Raw genomic sequence first — 19266 nt, 5'->3', positions numbered from 1 at the left:
CGTTTGATTCCTGAGACCATTCTCGTGAACCTCCTCTAAACACACTCCAAGGTCATAGTTCTTGAAATACTGGGTCCAAAGCTGCCCACAGGACTCCAAATGTAGTCTGATCAGAGCCTTATAGAGCCTCAGAAGTACATCACTGCTTTTATATTCAAGTCCTCTCAAAATAAATGCACATCACTGCATCTGCCTTCGTAACTACCAACTGAACCTGCAAATTTATCTTGAGAGAACCCTGGACTAGAACTCCCAAGTCACTTTGCACTTCAGACTTCTCAATTTTCTCCCCATTTAAAAAATAGTCCAAGCCTCTATTCTTGCTACCAAAGTGCAGACCTCACACTTTCCGACACTGTATTACATCTATGTCTGAAAATCAAATTTGCAAAGGCAGCCATGTGTCAGTGTGCTTTTGGAATAGCTTTCTATGAAAATATGTTGTGGATCCAACCAGGGATCAGGTTATTTTGGATTTGGTAATATGTAATGGGGTCAGATTAATACATTATCTCAGAGCAAAGAATTCCAAATAAGATGTCTACTATTCAATGCAGAGACAGAATGATAGAATCCGTGTGGAAACAGGCCATTTCGCCCAACAAGACCACACTGTCCCTCTGAAGTGTAACTCACTCAGACCCAGTTCTCTACCCTATTACTTGACATTTAACACTCATTAATGCACCTAACCTACAGATCCCTGAACAGTACGGGCAATTTAGCATGGTCAATTCACTCAACCTGCACATCTTTGAATTGTGGGAGGAAACCTATGTAAACATGGAAACTCCACACAGATAGTAACCCAAGGCTGGAATCAAACCCAGATCCCTGGTGCTGTCAGGCAACAGTGCTAACCACTGAGCCACTGTGCCACCTAATGCAGATGCAGAGGAACAACTTCTTGCAGTCTGTCACTGACATTTGGAATTTGCTTCACCACCAAACAGTTAAGGCTGGGATTACATATTTTAATTGACTATATTCAAGGCTGAATGAGACAGATTTTTGAGGAGGAGGCATTGTAAAGGAAAGTGTAGTCGAGACCACAATCAAATCAGCTATGATCTTTTGAATGGTGAAGTAAGCTCAAGACACCAAATGGCCTACTCCTGCAACAATTTCTTCTGTTCAAATGCTTTTCACATTTTCCCCATGCTAGAATCCTTTGAAATTCATTTAAATGATTTTGCCTCCCACTGATATAAAACTCAGATTTTTTAAAGATATATCTCTGCTCTTCAAATACTAACACTATATCTGAGTTGCTATCTTCTAAAAGTATTTCCTTTGTAATGAAGTCACATTCACGTGAAATATAACTTAGTAGATCACAGATGAATCAATTAGTCATACAATAGATGGTTTAATTAAGGCACTTATTTCTTATTGATCGAAATATATGTGCACACATGCTGGAGGGCACTACAGATTTAAAATGCCTGTGAATAGAAACAAGTTTGTATATTTGAGAAAAAAGACAACTTCACAAGAAGCCAAATTTAATAAGTAGACTAACATACAAAGTTGGGCTGGTGACAGAGTTCAAAGCAAGATAGTGAAGGGCCACTAATATAAGACTCCTTTGTGGAGTACTAGAAATACATTGCCAGTGGATTTGTTCAAAGTCTTATATATAAGCACCATTCTTTTCACCTGGATAAATAATACCAGTCACATAAGCCCCTTTTTGGAGTGTGTTGCATTTTTCTGTTAATCTTCTTGGATTTAGATTCTTTTTACTACATACCTCAAGGCATGAACTGATAATGTTTTGTCGCTCTACATTTCTTCTAGGACACCCGTGAAGCGCCATCACAAAGTGAAAGCGTTAGAGCGATTCTCTGAAAAATTCATTTTTCAAATCCTGTCTTGCAGCAAAAAAAACAACTTCGAAGCTTATCTAAGCAGATTAATCTAAATTACAATAGTATCTCGGAACATCTGATGTCTTCTGGCTTCATGATTTTTTTTGCTACATATATGCAGGAGGATGAAGAAAAATCTGCAGCTGTTCTAACAAATTTGGCAAAGGCATAATTCACATCTCAAAATTAACAGTAACAGACAACTTAGTCATTCATGAAATTTTACAATATATTTAAATCACGACTCAGCACTAATCATTCATTAAATTTTGGTATGGTAAAACTACTTGAAGACTCAGCTTTAAAATATATGCACGTCTTGATGAAAATAATTAAACTTAAACCTAATAAATAAATAGCTAACCTAAGGGTTTTTCCATATCACATGTTAGTGAATTGCCTCTGATACTGCACACTGGTGTTCAAACTTAAAAATTCAGCCTTCTTTTAGTTGCATGAAGGCCAGTTTTGCAAAATAGTTCTTTAAAGAAGCCTAATAAAAATGAGAACCAACATTCTTAAAGCAATAGTTTGTTATAAATACAAATACTAACAGTGCTGGTATTTCAATTCAATTTAGTTTTGGTAATGTTCAAATACTGAAGAATCCATACACACTTTACATTACAACTTACTTTTTCGTTCTTATGCTTTTCTTTTTCTTTCTCCTTTTCCTTCTTTTCTTTCTCTTTTTTCTCCTTTTCCTTCATCCTTTCCTTGTCCTTGTCCTTTTTTTTCTTCTTCTCCTTTTTGTCTTTTTTCTTGTCTTTCTCTTTAGATTTTTCCTCAAACAGCCTTTCTGGAACCATTGGAGACACTGCTGGTAAAACACATTGAGTCTTGACACTGCTTGGGGTGCTGAATGAAGGCAACTGGACCTCTTTTGGAATATACCCAAATCCTGCTGAAGGGGCCTTAGCTTTATGCTTATCCTTATCTTTATTTTTTTCTTTTTCCTTTTTCCCCTTTTCTTTATCTTTTTTCTTTTCTTTGTGCTTTTCTTTGTCCTTTTTAAAGCTCCCATCTTTATGTTTTAATTTTACTTCACTCTCATCAAAGTCTTTAATTCTAAATTTAAATGGATCTTTCTCATGTTCTTTTCCAAATTCCCTTAAAAATATCTTGGAGTCTTTGTTGGTTTCCTTTTCTTTATCCTTGTTTTTCTCCTTGTCTTTGCCCTTTTCCTTTTTATCTCTGTCCTTATCTTTCAGCTTTTCTTTTTCTTTTTTCTTGATTTTCATCTTAATCTCTTTCTTCAGTTTTTTCTTCACATCAGATGAGGATGCATGCTTTGTACGTTCCTCATAGAGCTTAAGAAGTGGTTCTGGGGTTGGTGGGGAAGCAGAAGGCGAGGACAGGTCAGGCACAGATGGAGGTACGGATGGGGGTGTACCTAAACTTGCCTTCCTGACAACCTCATTAATGGAATCATCCAAAGTCCATGACACATTTGTGCTCGTTGTTGGCCCAGAAGACAACACTGGCGTAACACTACCCCTGCTAAAACTGTTAGATAGGGAAAGCATTCGAGGTGTTGATGACTCTGAAATAGTAAGCCTTCTGGGACTAGTGAAGATTTCACTTTCGGACTCAGACCCAGAAGAAAACTCAAAGGGGTCTGGCTCACGCTCGGCACAAGCTCGAGCTATTACAGCATCAATAGAGTCATCAATACTTTTATCAGGCACTGGCATCTTTTTTGGCGATGTATCCAAAACATTTGGTTTTTCCAATTCTGTCGATGTATGTGGCTGCTTTGTGTGAACACTTTCTTTACCAAGTTTTTCAGACCCAGGATTACAGACAGGCAAAGGTGTTCGGTTTGGAGTTTCATTCTTCGCAGTGGAATGAGGGACGTTTGCTGGTACTTTTGGGCTTTTAGGACTTTTCGGACTTTTTGTACGCATAGGTGATTTTTTGTCTGTTTTCAATGAAGTCTTTGGAGAACGAATGGGACTTCCTGAAAATGCCAACTGAGAACTTTTAGGGAATTTGCTTTTTTGTATTGGCGAAGAGGAAATTTTAGATTTAATTTTAGATGTGAGAATTTTTGAATCTGAAGATTTGGGAGTTGAAAGTTGTGATGGTTTTGGTATAGGTGCAAGCATTGGAGGTTCAGGTGAAAGAGGCAATGAACTAGAATGATCAGGTGGTGCAACTGGAGACAAAACAGGAGGCACTCTTTGAGAATTAATCATACTCAAGGGTTCCCTTGGTTCTAAGACACCATCAGGGCTCTCTATTTTACAGCCAGCTGTTCTAGCTCGCTTTGCAACTGGTAAGTCAACAGAGTCAGGGCTTTCAAGTGGTCTCTTTCCCAGAAAGTTTTCATCATTAACAGCCTCTTCCTCTTCCATATCCTCCTCTTCCTCTTCAAGGGGAACCTGCATAGCTTCTGCTGATGTACCTCCATCAGTGGGGACCTGCTCCTCCTCTTCCTCTGTGGAAAAAAAGTACACATTAGAAAAGAAGGAACTTGCACTTTTGCAACAGTTTGTCACTTTCAATAAGCTTCACAACTAATGAGACAGATCCACTGCAAATTTTCAAAGAAAAGTCACAAAAATAACAAATAAGATTAATCGCATTTTTCTTCTGATGTTAAAGGAATGTTGGCCAAGATATTGGGATATTGGTACATCTTAAATGGTGCTGTTGTGTCTTTTATGTCTACCTGCATCATTAACAGATAAGGTCTCATCCAAAAGGAAAGAATTCCAACAATACTAAAAACTCCATCAGCGATGCACTGAAGTGTTAGCATAGTTTGAAAGGTTAATGCCTCAGTGGGCTTAAATAACTTTCTCCCAATGTTTACATTTGTGTTTGGCCACTGGCTTCTCTAACTCAGATAGTCAACTCTTGGTGGTCAGATGAGGCTAAAACTGCAGGATTCTTTTAAGACTGCCAGCCAAAAAATAAATACTGTATTTTAAAGGCAGGAATCAATATAATTCTATGACAGGAGTGACAAACCTAACACACATTTTTGATAACATCAACATAAATATGTCCCATCTTCTACTAGATTATTGATGCCATTTTGCATAATCCAAGCATCAATTCATCATCCCACCTGTACAAAGACCTGTTCTTGGTCAAGGACCCACAGGGAGAACAATGGTGCTATTGGGAAGAAAGATGCTCTTAAGCTTCACTTAAAATCTGCTATACAAAAATGATTTCTGACTCAAATCGAAGTGCTGTCAGCTGACGTACATGAAGAATTAAATCCATAACAGAGTACACACAATTGTTTATATACAGACAAATTAGAAGTGGAATAGAAGTGGAATAAAACTGGAAAATAACACTAATCCCTTATTTTGACACATGGATTGATCTGAATCCAGTTCAGTAGAATTGGTTCAGACAGTCTCAAGTCAACAGTAAAGATGCTATACAAATACAAATTGTTCTTAGACTGGAGTTCTTTTTACATCATACTTTGCTCTGATTTTAAACCTGACCAGCGTTGGTGGGATGTCTGCAGCTCAAAGCATTGAAGGATTATACATTCATGGAATTGGCGCAGAAAGAATAAATGGCACCTTACACTCAACTAACAAAAAGATTTCTGAGTTAACACATATAATTGATGACTTAGAAGTTTGATCTCTGCTACAAATTTCAGATCTGCACTCGATAATTTCTTGGGCTCAGATATATTCATTAATAAATTTTAAGCTCTTTACAAGCAAGTGCTTCTGAATTGATCATCAGCAGGAAGACAACACTCTTACTGTAAAAAGTAAATTTTTACAATCACACTTTATAGCACTAATCCGTATGTAGTATCATCAATTTACTGAACATTTACTAATTTACCACATTTAAATGCCAACAAGCCAGGTAAGTTTCATCTTGGGTTACAGTAAAACCCAAACTATTTATTATTTGAATTTCTATTCATATTTGGTGTGTAACTGGCAAAATGATTAAGGGCAAGAAAAACAAAATTCAATCAAACTCAATTGCAGTACATCTTATTCGGAGATTGTTTTGAAACCAGGACTTAATTTAGAGATTTGCAGTTAAGTTCTGAAAAAGATGAACTCTTAAAACAATTATTGACACTGAATTAAGTTACATATATTTTGTTATTTGTGAAACACAGATCAGCCTGCTTCCGTGACAAGTACTATAAGAGAGTTTCACATAAATGTTTGCTTTCTGTTCAGCATTTATATCATCACTCAACTTACCATGCCTATCTAGACCAGCTCTTTGAGATTTCCATTTTGACCTCTTCCCTGCTCTTCCCAAACTCTCAAGCTTTTATTTTTCAAATATTTAATCATGTACCTATTATGGATTCTTTTTTCACCTTGTAAATAATTGTACATTTCATGTTCTAACAACCAGCTGCAAAAAACAATTCTCCTAACTTGGCTCTTCATCTTTTGCAAAATTTGTGTGTTCTGAAATCTCTCACACCTACTGGGCAACTCTATCAGATTTTCAGTGTTACACTGAAGCAGTAATACCTGGTCCAATGACCTCGGGAAGGAAGATATTCCTTCCTGCTTGGTCGATAATTTGAGTGAAAGGGTTCTTCAGGGTCTTGACATATTAATTAATCTTTTGACATTAATTAATGAACTCAACTGCAAGTTAGCATTTTTCTCCTAAAGCCTTTGTTCTATCTTGGGTTTAGTGAGATGGTAGTCCATTTGGACTTTGATATTGAGGTGGTGGTGGTCTTTCAGAGGTTGGGGGGGTGGGTGCGAGTGTTGTTTGACACAATTAACAGCTACCTCAATTAAACAAGAAAACTGGACACATGATAACAGAAGATCCTGTTTTGAAACAGCATTATCACTGAACTACCAAGTTCACTCTCCAATTACAATGAAAAACCCAGCTTGCAGGTCCAGCTCAGGCTGGTAAAAACAGCTTGCACTATTTATAAGTAAGAGTTATGAAATTGACAAAGACATGATTTTGATACTCAGAGGTTATGTTAACAAATAATGCATATGTATGGGTCCAACTACATTTTAAAAATCCAAATGAAAAACTACAGATTCTTTTCATGCTCAAGTCTACCTAGTTATTTTATGTTCTTTCCTTCTGCTTGAAGATTTTAATTACAACAATACTACATTTATTGAAAAAGCCACAGGGAAATAGTTTACATTGGCCACAGGAAATGAAGTTCTGCAGTGCTGAAATCTTACCTCATTCCTCATTCCTACTTTCTGACTGCTTTATATAATTTGACAGAAATAACTGTAGCACACGTTTTCTATTGATTTGAAGGCTGTAAGTAACCAGCAATTCAAAGCAAACATTGCTTAAGATGTGCAGGAACAAACTCATTTCAAGAAATACTTTGTTCACACTATATATACACATAAGTATATGTACACAGATAGTCACAAAATACATGCATCGATACACAGACAGATGACACTGTAGCAGAACATTCTGTCTGGATACGAGAAACACCCTGTTGAGACATCAGGAAGAGACAGAGAGAGAGAGGCTAAGGCTAAGAGAGGTGGGGGAGGAGGAAGGAAGGAAGGTAATTAGCTACCTCTTAGGGCAGGAGAGAATTCTGCTTTAAGGAAAAATATACTTTGGCTGCCTGGCTAAAGGCCACGATGCCAAAGGACTTCTTCAACAGACAGTGAGTAGCAAAAGAGACGCATCAGTTAATTAGAAATGCAATGAAGTTAAGCATTAATAAAATGTACAATATTTATTAAACAAGAGGAAAAAACAATTTCTCAAAATTTGAAGTAAAAACATAACACTCAATCTGTGGTGAAAGAAATTTCCAATTAATATTTCGATTTAATAATCTTTCATTAAAACCAAAAATGGCTCATTCGGCACATCTTTTACTCTGATTAAAGGTCATCAAATTAAAGTATTAAATGTAACTAACTTCTCTCTTTACAGTGCTGCCTGACCTGATGAGTATTTTCTGCTTTTAGTGCACATTGTGAACATCAGGTACATATGAAATCATAACTTCATTTCATCACTTAGTTGTATTCTAACTAATCCAATCGTAGCCAGAACAATTTCAGCAATGGCTTCTCTTCTAACATTTGTACCACTTTCTTTAAAGTTCTCAAAGGGTATAGATGGTTTTAATTAATCTGTTCAGATGTGTTACGACACATTGCAGGAGCAGGTGGGAGTTAAATCCAGGCTTTCTTGCTTATAGGGAGGGACACTATCACTGTGCCACAAGAGCTCTCCTCCAAGTGTGCAAATGTAGCTTCCTTCTGTTCCTTATTAACATCACTTTCAGAGACGAGGTTAACATCCGCATGTATGCTGACAACATATTCAACCCAAAACTAGCTTCTTGTGCAATGTCTACCTACTTTGCCCAACCAGGCTGTGTCTTCAGTCAGCAGGCCTCAAATATTTATGACTTAAGTGTGTGGTCACCTCTCCAAATCTAACCCGCTCTGCTTCTTATTACATCTTCTGATTATGCCCTCGTTAAGCACTTTGGGATATTTTCCCATGTTAGAGGTGCTACATAAATGCAATCCATTGCTGTTTTGGGGATGCAACTCATGAGTTAAGCGGTTGTAATTATTCCTTTTATTTTGTACAAACTCTGGGCTCCAACATAAGAATTAATTTTTACTGAAACATGGCAATTAACTTCCTGTTAAGTTACCACTGGTACTACAATTACCAGACGTTTAGAAGGGGTACTGATGAAGACAGATTGTAGCTGAACACAAGTAGTCTACAAATGTCAGCTCAACCCAGAGATGGAATTACAGCCTTCTGCGGTCACCCTAGCATCTGTTATATACACAGCCTTGGCCAAAGGAGGTTAATAAAGCTAAGCTGTATTTAGCATAGAGGCTGTTTGGAAAGTCAATTCAGTTAATGTTTCTTTCCTTCATTCATTTAAAAATGAGTTGAAGTGAAATTAAAGAACTAGGACAGGATCAAATGCAGCAGAAAAGAAACAGTATGAAAATATTACAACTAGGATGATACAACGATCAATGGTCTTTTAGATACAGACATGCAACTTTGTCAATCAGGCTGAACTAATAATTTGGTAATTGAGATTTTCCAGCAATTGAGAACTGCAATGCAAGGAATGACAGTAGAAGTTGAAACTTTACTCAATACCAAGCACCATTTTGGTACAATTAATGGGATGCAACAACCATGGAGTTGAACATGACCTATATAATGGTATAAAGATGATCTGGATGGATGGAGCCTCCCATCATTTGAACAGATGTGTTAAGCAATGAGACAAATTGTTCAGTCTAGGTTGGTGTTGTTTGGTATATGATTTAAATCAAATCTTGATTTGCAGTTCATTTGCAAATATTACATATCAAGTCATTGCTGGAGGGATGGGTGAAGGCACTAATTTTGTCATGTATTCATTTGTCTGGCTCTATTCTCAAATATAGGTGATTTACACACAAATTATATGCATAGCTAACATGTCTCAGGGAGAAATACTTTTGAACACTTAATATTACAAGTTCAAAAAGATCAGGAAATAATAATGCAGGGCTAATAGAGGTCATAAAGCACAATTTCTTAAAAAAATGTTGCTCAAATTCACAACTCTTGGTAAACAGCAAGGCAGAAAACTATGAAGTACCATTAATGATGACTGTGACAATTAAGAGTAATATAGACCTACTAATACATTTAACCCATAAAATCCAGATTACTGTTTTCTCCACCTGCCAGTATTTTCATAGCAAGGATGATTATCATGATTCTGCTAGATCACAAGAGGAACTAAAGTAACATTTGTGAAAGGAAGAAAATGAATTAATAGTAGCCCATGGTTCTGGGTTGGAGAGTTATTTCAATTTTACAAAAGTAAATAAAAATCACTTTGTGACATCAGGATGCACACTTTTGTACTGAAGAGTAAAGCAGCTACTGAACTGTGTAGGCACAGTAAGGTGAAACAATTTACAGTATTATGAATGGTGTAATCTATATGTTAATACGACTGGATCATATAACTCCTGCTTGAATAAGATAGGGGTATGGTTGGAGGGTTTCTATAGTTACCACCAATGGTAACTGTTCTGAAAGGTTGCTTGACTGACATAGCACACCGTTCAATTGGTGCCCAGCAGTTGCTTATGATATGAAGCTATGATAACGACAACTTCTCTTACATCTTCTTCTGCCCACTCCCAGCCCGACTTCAAAAATTTAAATCACGACTGTTCATCATACGCTATTAGTCATTTACCAGCTAATAAACTGGACTGGTCTCCATCAGTTCTAAGAAGTATTAAATACAGAGTGGAGGTATGTTGTCTCTCCAGAATAAGTGTGACAAAGTACATTTAAAAAAAGCCCTTTAACAAGTCAGCTGATTCCATCTTGTGACAGATACTGACTGAACAACCTGTTCTTGTCATATGTCATAACCTGCTGTGAGAAAAGCATAAAGGAGGGTTAAACAAAACTTACAAGTGGAAAAGAGAATATTTTAAAAAGAGAGAAAATCTGAGTTGCACATCATTTTTTTCCCTATTTTGACCTGAAAACATTGACAGAGATACACACACTTAAATAGCAAGGTGAATTTAGTCCTGCTGCATTTCTTTATCACATGACATCAGTTATTTAATAACGGCCACAGTATTTTAAAATCTGCACTAACACAAAAATGAGGAGGATTTTATCAAAATGACAAGGTCAAAGAGTAAGTTGTCCATCTGTTACAGCAGATGGATAACAACATGACAGTAGATACTTTTTAATAACTGCAATCCCTAATGGCACTGGAAACTGTCTAGTGAAGAAAAAAAGTATCATTATTTTTCTTACAAAAAGCCTTATTACAATATACAAAAAATGGATTGGTTAATAAGACTAAAATAATATAAAGAGTTATGGCAGCTCTACACATCTGCATTACTACACATCAGTGTTACAATACAGCGTTTGAACTTGTTTTCTGGTGTTTCTGTAAATTAAACGGCAATTTAAGCAATCTTTATATAAACATACTAATCCTACATCTTTAAAACTGTTATTTGCAAGGAATTTACAAACTTCAAAAACAAATGGCATGCATCGAGGAACTTATTCAGCAATAACTGCAAGAACAATTAGGTTTCACTTTGAGTATCATTGGGTTATTAACACCTTTGTAATAAGTGGAATTCAAAATGTTGCATGACACAGTTAAAGTTTCATCTTCATTTCTGCACAAATTTTAAAACCCAATGATAGTCTTTCCGTATAAATTAAGGAAATAAATATAAATCGTGGACATTAATAGGCACCAAAACATTCATATTCTAAATAAATTAGTTTTGCCGCTCATCTACTTGATTAATCGAGAAGCAAAGTACATTATTGCAATTTGTAAATCTCCATGAAAAAGCAGATGAAGAAAGGATGTTCTTGTACAACTCATGTGAAGGATCAATCTGTTTAAAACGTCATGTCTTATTTTAAAAAAAAAGTGTTTTATAACACTCCACAGATGTGACTACTCTTGAACTTCTGGCTTAGTTTTGCTTGAAGTAGTTTGGGCCTTTCCTTTAAAAGAACATGTGGCTTTATAGACTTTCAGTAGTTAATAGCAGGGTTTAGTGATAATTGAAGTGTACAACCTGTAAATGTGTAATTTATATATATATATATGTGGGATAAAGTAATCCTCCATTGTTCACAGTATATAACTGTGAAGGATAATGATATGAGATTTGTGAGTTTTTGACAGTGAACTGTCAGCGTTCACCTTCATTACCCCTGAGAGTCTTGACTGTAATTTCAGGATTTAGCCCAAGTATATAGATTAATATGAAAATCCTGAATCTGCAGTTGGAAAAAACCTTGCCTGTTTACCCTAACCATGCCAGTCATGATTTTATAAATCTCTATAAGGTCACCCCTCAGCTTCTGACGCTCCAGGGAAGACATCCCCAGCCTGTTCAGCCTCTCCCTATAGTTCAAACCCTTCAATCCTGGCAACATCCTTGTAAATCTTACTTGAACCCTTTCAAATTACACAACATTCTTCAGATAGGAGGGATACCAGAACTGCACACAATATTCTGAAAATGGCCTAACTGATGTCCTGTACAGCCTCATCATGACCTCCCAACTCCTATACTCAATGCTCTGACCAAGCATACTAAATGCCTTCTTCACTATCCTATCTACCTGAGACTCCACTTTCTAGAAACTATGAAACTACACTCCTAGGTCTCTTTGTTCAGCAACACTCCCCAGGACCTTACCATTAAATGTATAAGTCCTGCACTGATTTGCATCACCTTTATCTAAATTAAACTCCATCTGCCACTCCTAGGCCCATTGGCCTATCTGATCAAGATCCCGTTGTATTCTGAGGTAACCTTCTTCGCTGACCATTATGCCTCCAATAAATGAAGTCTTTCCCTGGGGTGGTGGATCCAGAACTAGAGGGCATAGGTTTAGGGTGAGAGGGGAAAAACTGAAAAGGGATCTAAGGGGTAACTTTTTCATGCAAAGAGTGGTGTGTGTATGGAATGAGCTGCCAGAGGAAGTGGTGGAGGCTAGTACAATTACAACATTTAAAAGACATCTGCTTGGATAGATGAAGGGTTAGAGGGATATGGTCAGTATGGACATGTAGGACCGAAGGGTGTGCTTCCAAGCTGTAAACCCCTATGACTTTAAACTCTGCTTTTCTCTCCACACATGCTACAAGATCTGCTGAGTGCCACTGGCATTTTCTGTGTTTATATCATCATGCACAGTATTTTGCCTTTGTTCTTAATTTCATTGGTTGGACAGCTTATCACTGCAGCGCAAAACCGGAAATTTCCATTAAAAAAAAGTTCCACAATCAACTGCATATCGAGGGGTAAAGTTGTTGCCATTGAGACAGTCTGATGCTTCTATGCAGCTTTCTTCAAGGTCAGCTACTCCATAGACTGCAAAACCTAGGCCATTACATTTTATCAAAAAATCCAATTGCAAAGAAATTAAGTGGACATCAACAGAAATTTGCTTAAATTCATACATGCTTGGGTGCATAACAGATTTACATAATTACTTTCCTATTAGAGGATGGAAAGAAGAATGATATTTATGTGGTGTCTTGTATCTCCTAAAATATTCCAAAGTGCTTCACAAAATACTTTGAAGAGTAGTCACTATTCCTAAATAAGCAATTGCTTCAAATATGCTGCACATGGCAAAAACTCACAAACAGCAATGAGACGAAGAACAAATAACGGTTTTTGATGGTGTTGGCCAAAGGAAGCCATTTGTCAGATACAGGTATTATGAAAACTCCCTGTTCTTCTTTAAATAATACCATGCAATGGTTAATGGTGAAATGAAGATAACATTTTAACTATGTTATGCATCATTTTCAATTCCATTTGATGCATGGGTGTTTATAACACAAACACAACCAGATGAGACGGCTACCCTTCTGTATACACTCTCCTATCACGAACCCACTTCAACGGCCCCACCTGAAACCGATGACAAAAACTATCCTTTCCCTGTGGATGCCTTTCTTCCAGATCAAATGAATTTATGCTTTATAAGGAACCAATTTATGTTGTATTTCCTAATTTAAAGAAAGGTCGAGAAGAAACAAGGAAAAAAATAAAACACAACACACATATGAGAAACAAGTCCAAAAATGTCAAAATGGTAAAAGATATATCAGTCAGTCTCTGGATTGTCTGTAAAGATCACACAGATAAATGTTGATGTCATTACAGTGGTAGACGAAAAGTTGGTTGAGATGTTTGGTTGTGCACATCAGCTAAAAAGCCTTTGTCTCATTTAACGCCAACTGTAATTTCACTTGCTTTCTGAGTTCAACAAAGATAGACAGAAAAATTCATTTTCTTTTAACTTGCAATGTAAGCATGATTAGATTAGATTACTTAGTGTGGAAACAGGCCCTTCGGCCCAACAAGTCCACACGGACCCTCTAAAGAGCAACCCACCCAAACCCATTCCCCTACATTTACCCCCTTCACCGAACACTACGGGCAATTTTGCATGCCCAATTCACCTACCCTGCACATTTTTGGACTGTGGGAGGAAACTGGAGCACCCGGAGGAAACCCACGCCGACATGGGGAGAACGTGCAAACTCCACACAGACAGTTGCCTGAGATGGGAATTGAATCAGAGTCTCTAGCGCTGTGAGGCAGCAGTGCTAACCACTGTGCCACCGTGCCACCCATCTAATCAAGCAGTGTGGAGGGGAGTCAGCTCCTCATTATCTTTAGAGCCATAGAAGATTGTAGTCCAGTATATTTTGAGTTGTCTATCTCCCTCTGAAGTTTGCTGTTTGACATTCCTTTGGCATCTTTAGTTGTGATACACCAGGGTTTCTCTCCAGACTGCCATTAAATTTGCATATATTGTCATCTTTTAACCATGGCATTTGAAAAAAAATTAGATTTGAAACTTCATATGTGTGTAAGTGCTTGGAAGTTTTGATCCATCTTCACAACATAAGTGTCAGAAATAAAGGTTTCTTTAACCCTGGACAATAACTCTAGGGATCCTCTAACCTCAGCGAACTGTCACTGTCTCTCCACTTTAAATTTCCTTGTTCAGTTGCCATAACCGTATTCATGATTTGGAGATGCCGGTGTTGGACTAGGCTGTACAAAGTTAAAATCACACAACACCAGATTATGATCCAACAGGTTTAACTGGAAACGTGAGCTTTCGGAGCGCCACTCCTTCATTAGGTGGTTGTGACAATCACCTGATGAAGGAGCAGTGCTCGGAAAGCTAGTGCTTCCAATTAAATCTGTTGGACTATAACCTGGTGTTGTATGATTTTTAATTTCATAACTAAGAGTAAAAAATGAGGTCTGCAGATGCTGGAGATCACAGCTGCAAATGTGTTGCTGGTCAAAGCACAGCAGGTTAGGCAGCATCTCAGGAATAGAGAATTCGACGTTTCGAGCATAAGCCCTTCATCAGGAATAAGAGAGAGAGCCAAGCAGGCTGAGATAAAAGGTAGGGAGGAGGGACTAGGGGGAGGGGCGATGGAGGTGGGATAGGTGGAAGGAGGTCAAGGTGAGGGTGATAGGCCGGAGTGGGGTGGGGGCGGAGAGGTCAGGAAGAGGATTGCAGGTTAGGAGGGCGGTGCTGAGTTGAGGGAACCGACTGAGACAAGGTGGGGGGAGGGGAAATGAGGAAGCTGGAGAAATCTGAATTCATACCTTGTGGTTGGAGGGTTCCCAGGCGGAAGATGAGGCGCTCCTCCTCCAGCCGTCGTGTAGTTGTGTTCTGCCGGTGGAGGAGTCCAAGGACCTGCATGTCCTCGGTGGAGTGGGAGGGGGAGTTAAAGTGTTGAGCCACGGGGTGATTGGGTTGGTTGGTTCGGGCGGCCCAGAGGTGTTCTCTGAAGCGTTCCGCAAGTAAGCGGCCTGTCTCACCAATATAGAGGAGGCCACATCGGGTGCAGCGGATGCAATAGATGATGTGTGTGGAGGTACAGGTGAACTTGTGGCGGATATGGAAGGATCCCTTGGGGCCTTGGAGGGAAGCGAGTGTGGAGGTGTGGGCGCAAGTTTTACATTTCCTGCGGTTGCAGGGGAAGGTGCCGGGGGTGGAGGTTGGGTTGGTGGGGGGTGTGGACGTGACAAGGGAGTCACGAAGGGAGTGGTCCTTGCGGAACGCTGATAGGGGAGGGGAGGGAAATATATCCTTGGTGGTGGGGTCCGTTTGGAGGTGGTCCTTGGTGGTGGGGTCCGTTTGGAGGTGGTCCTTGGTGGTGGGGTCCGTTTGGAGGTTCATAACTGTATTGGTTTCTTTTCATCAAATTCCTGTATTCATTCAATGCTAAATTATTTATTTAAAGTTTCTTCCTTAGACCCTTAAACAAACTGCTAACAAAGCTCACTTATTTCTTAACATGGATTCCTTAAACTCTTCTTCCATTTCCTTGCGTTCTTGGAGCTTTTTTCTGACTGACCGTAAGCCACTCAGGACATTTTCTGTCAAACTACTTTGGAGACTGATAAATTTTATCACTACTACTATCACTCTGTTATGATCTGTCTCTCTTTAAAGTAAACCTGCACACTGGCTTTCTAAATTAACTTGTTTCTGTCACCCTGTGTCACAAACTTGTTGCTAGGCAACAGCCCAATTTGTTTTCTCTTTTTTACCTTATTTACTAATGCACTGAATGATTCACCTCAGGTTTTTGAAAGACCTAATTTAAATGCACACAATCAAAAATTAACACAATTCATCACCATTCTCAGTTACTTCGTTTTTGAGTTCTATGTCATTCAATTTTTAAAAATACACCAATATGTCATTTTTCCATTTAAGAACCAAGTTCCACATAATATGAAACGTCATCCAAGAGGAGCATGGTTACCTTCCCATGTCACAGAACAGTCTAACAGAGGTATAAAAACTGCATTTTTTCACCATCGCCAGATGAAAATCAAGGAACTCCAAAGGAATAATATTGTTGGGTATCCTTACCACAGCAATTCAAAATAATAGCTTACACCTTCTGAACAGCATGTGGTGAATAATGTGTATCTTTGCTGATGGTAGCTTAAATGTCAAAAATTAATTTTTCAAAAACAGATTTACTGCAGGAGAAGAAATGGCAGGCAAAAAAGTAAAAGATATCAAACCCAAACTGAAGATGCGCTACAGAGCATACAGGTAAGTGAAAGAACATTGAAGGACAGGATCCTTGTTTGACAACTGTAAACTGGACAATCTACTTTATGAGGACAGTTTTTTTGCCTTGTTGGCCATTGCAAGGTTGTCCTACAAGGTGCTGGGTTCTAAATGGATTGTAAACCCAAGAGAGCTGCACAATCGCAAAGACATTGAATTAACACAGATAGCTAAGCTAGGCATGCTAGTGATTCACCTCTTCACTTTTCTTGGTAATATTTATTATGATTACACAATAAAGTTAAAACAAAGTTGCCACAGTCTTACCAGAGAAAAAGATGACTGGTGGTGGTGGTGGCTCAACCTGAGGGTTACCACACCTCAGGTGGGTGGAGAGGTTGAGACAGAGTCCTTCATGGTAACCTCTGCTGATACAGGAACTAAATCCATGCTGTTGGCATCACTTTGCATGATAAACCAGGCAAGTGAGTTAAACCAATAACTCAAAACAAAGGGATAATTTTACAATTAGATTTGTCAGTATATACATTCAGGAAATTTAAAATTGATTATTGCCAAGTTTCAAAGAGTGATTTTTCTGTCTGAAAGACAGTAGACCAAGTAATCAGATAAAGAGATACTAAATATATATGACATGAAGACATTAAGTCAGAACTGCCATTTCCTGGCATAGGTGGTGTGATCAACCTGGAACACTTTCACTGTTCTGCTTTTCATTGTCAGCTCCACAGCCAGAAGCTGCCTGAACACACAAACAGAAAGACCAGCTGGATTTTCATGAGTTTCCGAAGCAGTAATGACACAATTACTGAGATGAGAAGAAATTTCTTAGAGTGTGTGACAAGCCTGTGCAATTCTCTGCCACAGAAAGTGATTGGAGCCAAAACACTGAATGTTTTTAAGAAGAAGTTAGATATCAATCTTGGGTCTAAAGGGATCAAAGGGTTCGGGGAGAAACTTGGAGCAGGACACACTGTTGGATGATCAGCCATGATCATGTTGAATGTCACAGGCTTGAAATGGCCTAGCCCTGCTACTATTTTCTGTGTTTCTACTAATTATGCGTCAATTCTACCAGTTACCATTCTGCCTGCAATCATGGAATCTCACAGGAAATTTAAAAAAAACCTTTGTATATATCCATTTGTGCTTTTTGTCTATGCAAACTCTTCAAATGACAATTTTGAACATGAAAGTTGCAAGGCACTTTCAATATTTATATTGCTATTTTTGCTCGGCTTAGCTTTTAGCTAGATCAATTTCAACATTCTGTTTACAATTTAATTAATTACCTGCAGTAATTAATATATTTTCCATATATCTGTTCACCAAAACACTGGAAAGAAGAATGCAAATATATGGCTGACAACCTATTGGGGACCAAATCTGCAATTTCCACTTGATGTAGGAGACTTTTATTCATGGAATCAGGGAAGGGAGGGTGAAGAGGAAGAAATGTACACAGGCAGAACCAACACAAGCACTACTAAGTGATACTTAAGGAGAAATCACAGAATTATTTGCTGGTCCAAAACATAATGACTATATCTGCACTTATTCAAAAAGTAAGAGTACCTATCGGAAGTTTGGAAGGTATGTAGATGCTCATTCTGTCATTGAGCGTTTGTGTTTGGATAGGTTTTCTCCTTATTAAAATAGTATTAAACTTTTATCAAACACTAAGAGAAAGAACATGTATTCCAGAATTATTTTATTCTAGTTTAAATGGTGTTAGTTTGTAAATTACCTGATATGCCTATTAGGTTATCATGCACTTTATCCAAATACTGCAAACCATTAGACATTCTTAAACACACCAGCATCTCCTGTCAACCATGTATTTTATACACTGCTATAGACTTGCTCAATGCTTGTAATGACCTTGACAAACTTCTCGAAAAATAATCTTTGGACCTCCAGCTCTGAGCTATTTTTGAACTGGCTTTGAATAATTGTCACACAATATGAGTTTCTTGATTAATTGCTTGAGATAAGGCCTACTTTCCTCACTGGCCTCCAGTGGTTCCATTACTTTCCACAATCGCTTTCTCCCCCTAGTTTGCAAACACAGAGGGATGTGCAAAGAAGGAAAGCTCACAGCTGCCAGAGAGGGCAAAATGTATTACAGAAAGATTAACCAGCAGACAATGACAAAAAAGGATTAACTCTTCCCATACCATTAACATTAATATCAGGTAATTATTTAGTTACATGTTAAAGGGTCATTGGGTTATTAGCAATATTTTCAGAGAACATATGGCAGTCTTCTCCACTTTCTGAGAGTCTCCTTTATCATCAGTATACACAATCCACCAGCATGCAATTTGAAAAATAATACATCTACTGTAATCTCACGGAAATTTTTCCTTAAACCCAATTTTTGGAATCATAAATATCAAAAATACACAACAACTGCAAAACCTTTTTTTTAACCTGTTATGAAGCAGTGGCATACACAACTAGTCCATCTATCAAAATTCAACCTGGTCTGTTTTAATTCAGCACAAATACCAAAGCAGAATTCAAACAATAAACTGAAATTAGGCTTTCATAAACCAAGAAAACAGAGATTTCATCAAAACATTACATGCTGCCCTATTTGGCACAAACGTCTTGATAATTTTTTTTCTGCTACCCCAGCATGATCTTCTTACTTTGTTTTTCACTCTGACCTTTTCTTCCGAATACCTTTATTTTCTTCATTCATATTCTCATTTACTAGTTGTTCTTTAAAACCCTTTTCAAATTTCTATCGAATAACAGGGTCTTT

General features: G+C 37.9%; 1 protein-coding gene across 3 annotated transcripts in view; it reads right to left on the bottom strand.

The window, feature by feature from the left end:
* Positions 1-19266, bottom strand: part of taf3 (TAF3 RNA polymerase II, TATA box binding protein (TBP)-associated facto) — a 184869-nt gene that overhangs the window by 46090 nt on the left and 119513 nt on the right. For all 3 annotated transcript variants that reach the window (XM_060842637.1, XM_060842639.1, XM_060842638.1), the window contains one exon: positions 2507-4311. In XM_060842637.1, the coding sequence (XP_060698620.1) occupies positions 2507-4311 (1805 nt within the window). The remainder of the gene's footprint in view (positions 1-2506; positions 4312-19266) is intronic.

The sequence above is a fragment of the Hemiscyllium ocellatum genome, chromosome 23 (genome assembly GCF_020745735.1).
Source record: "Hemiscyllium ocellatum isolate sHemOce1 chromosome 23, sHemOce1.pat.X.cur, whole genome shotgun sequence".
NCBI classification, from domain to species: domain Eukaryota; kingdom Metazoa; phylum Chordata; class Chondrichthyes; order Orectolobiformes; family Hemiscylliidae; genus Hemiscyllium; species Hemiscyllium ocellatum.
Note: the sequence above shows the minus strand (reverse complement) of the source record. Positions and strands in the feature narration are given on the sequence as shown.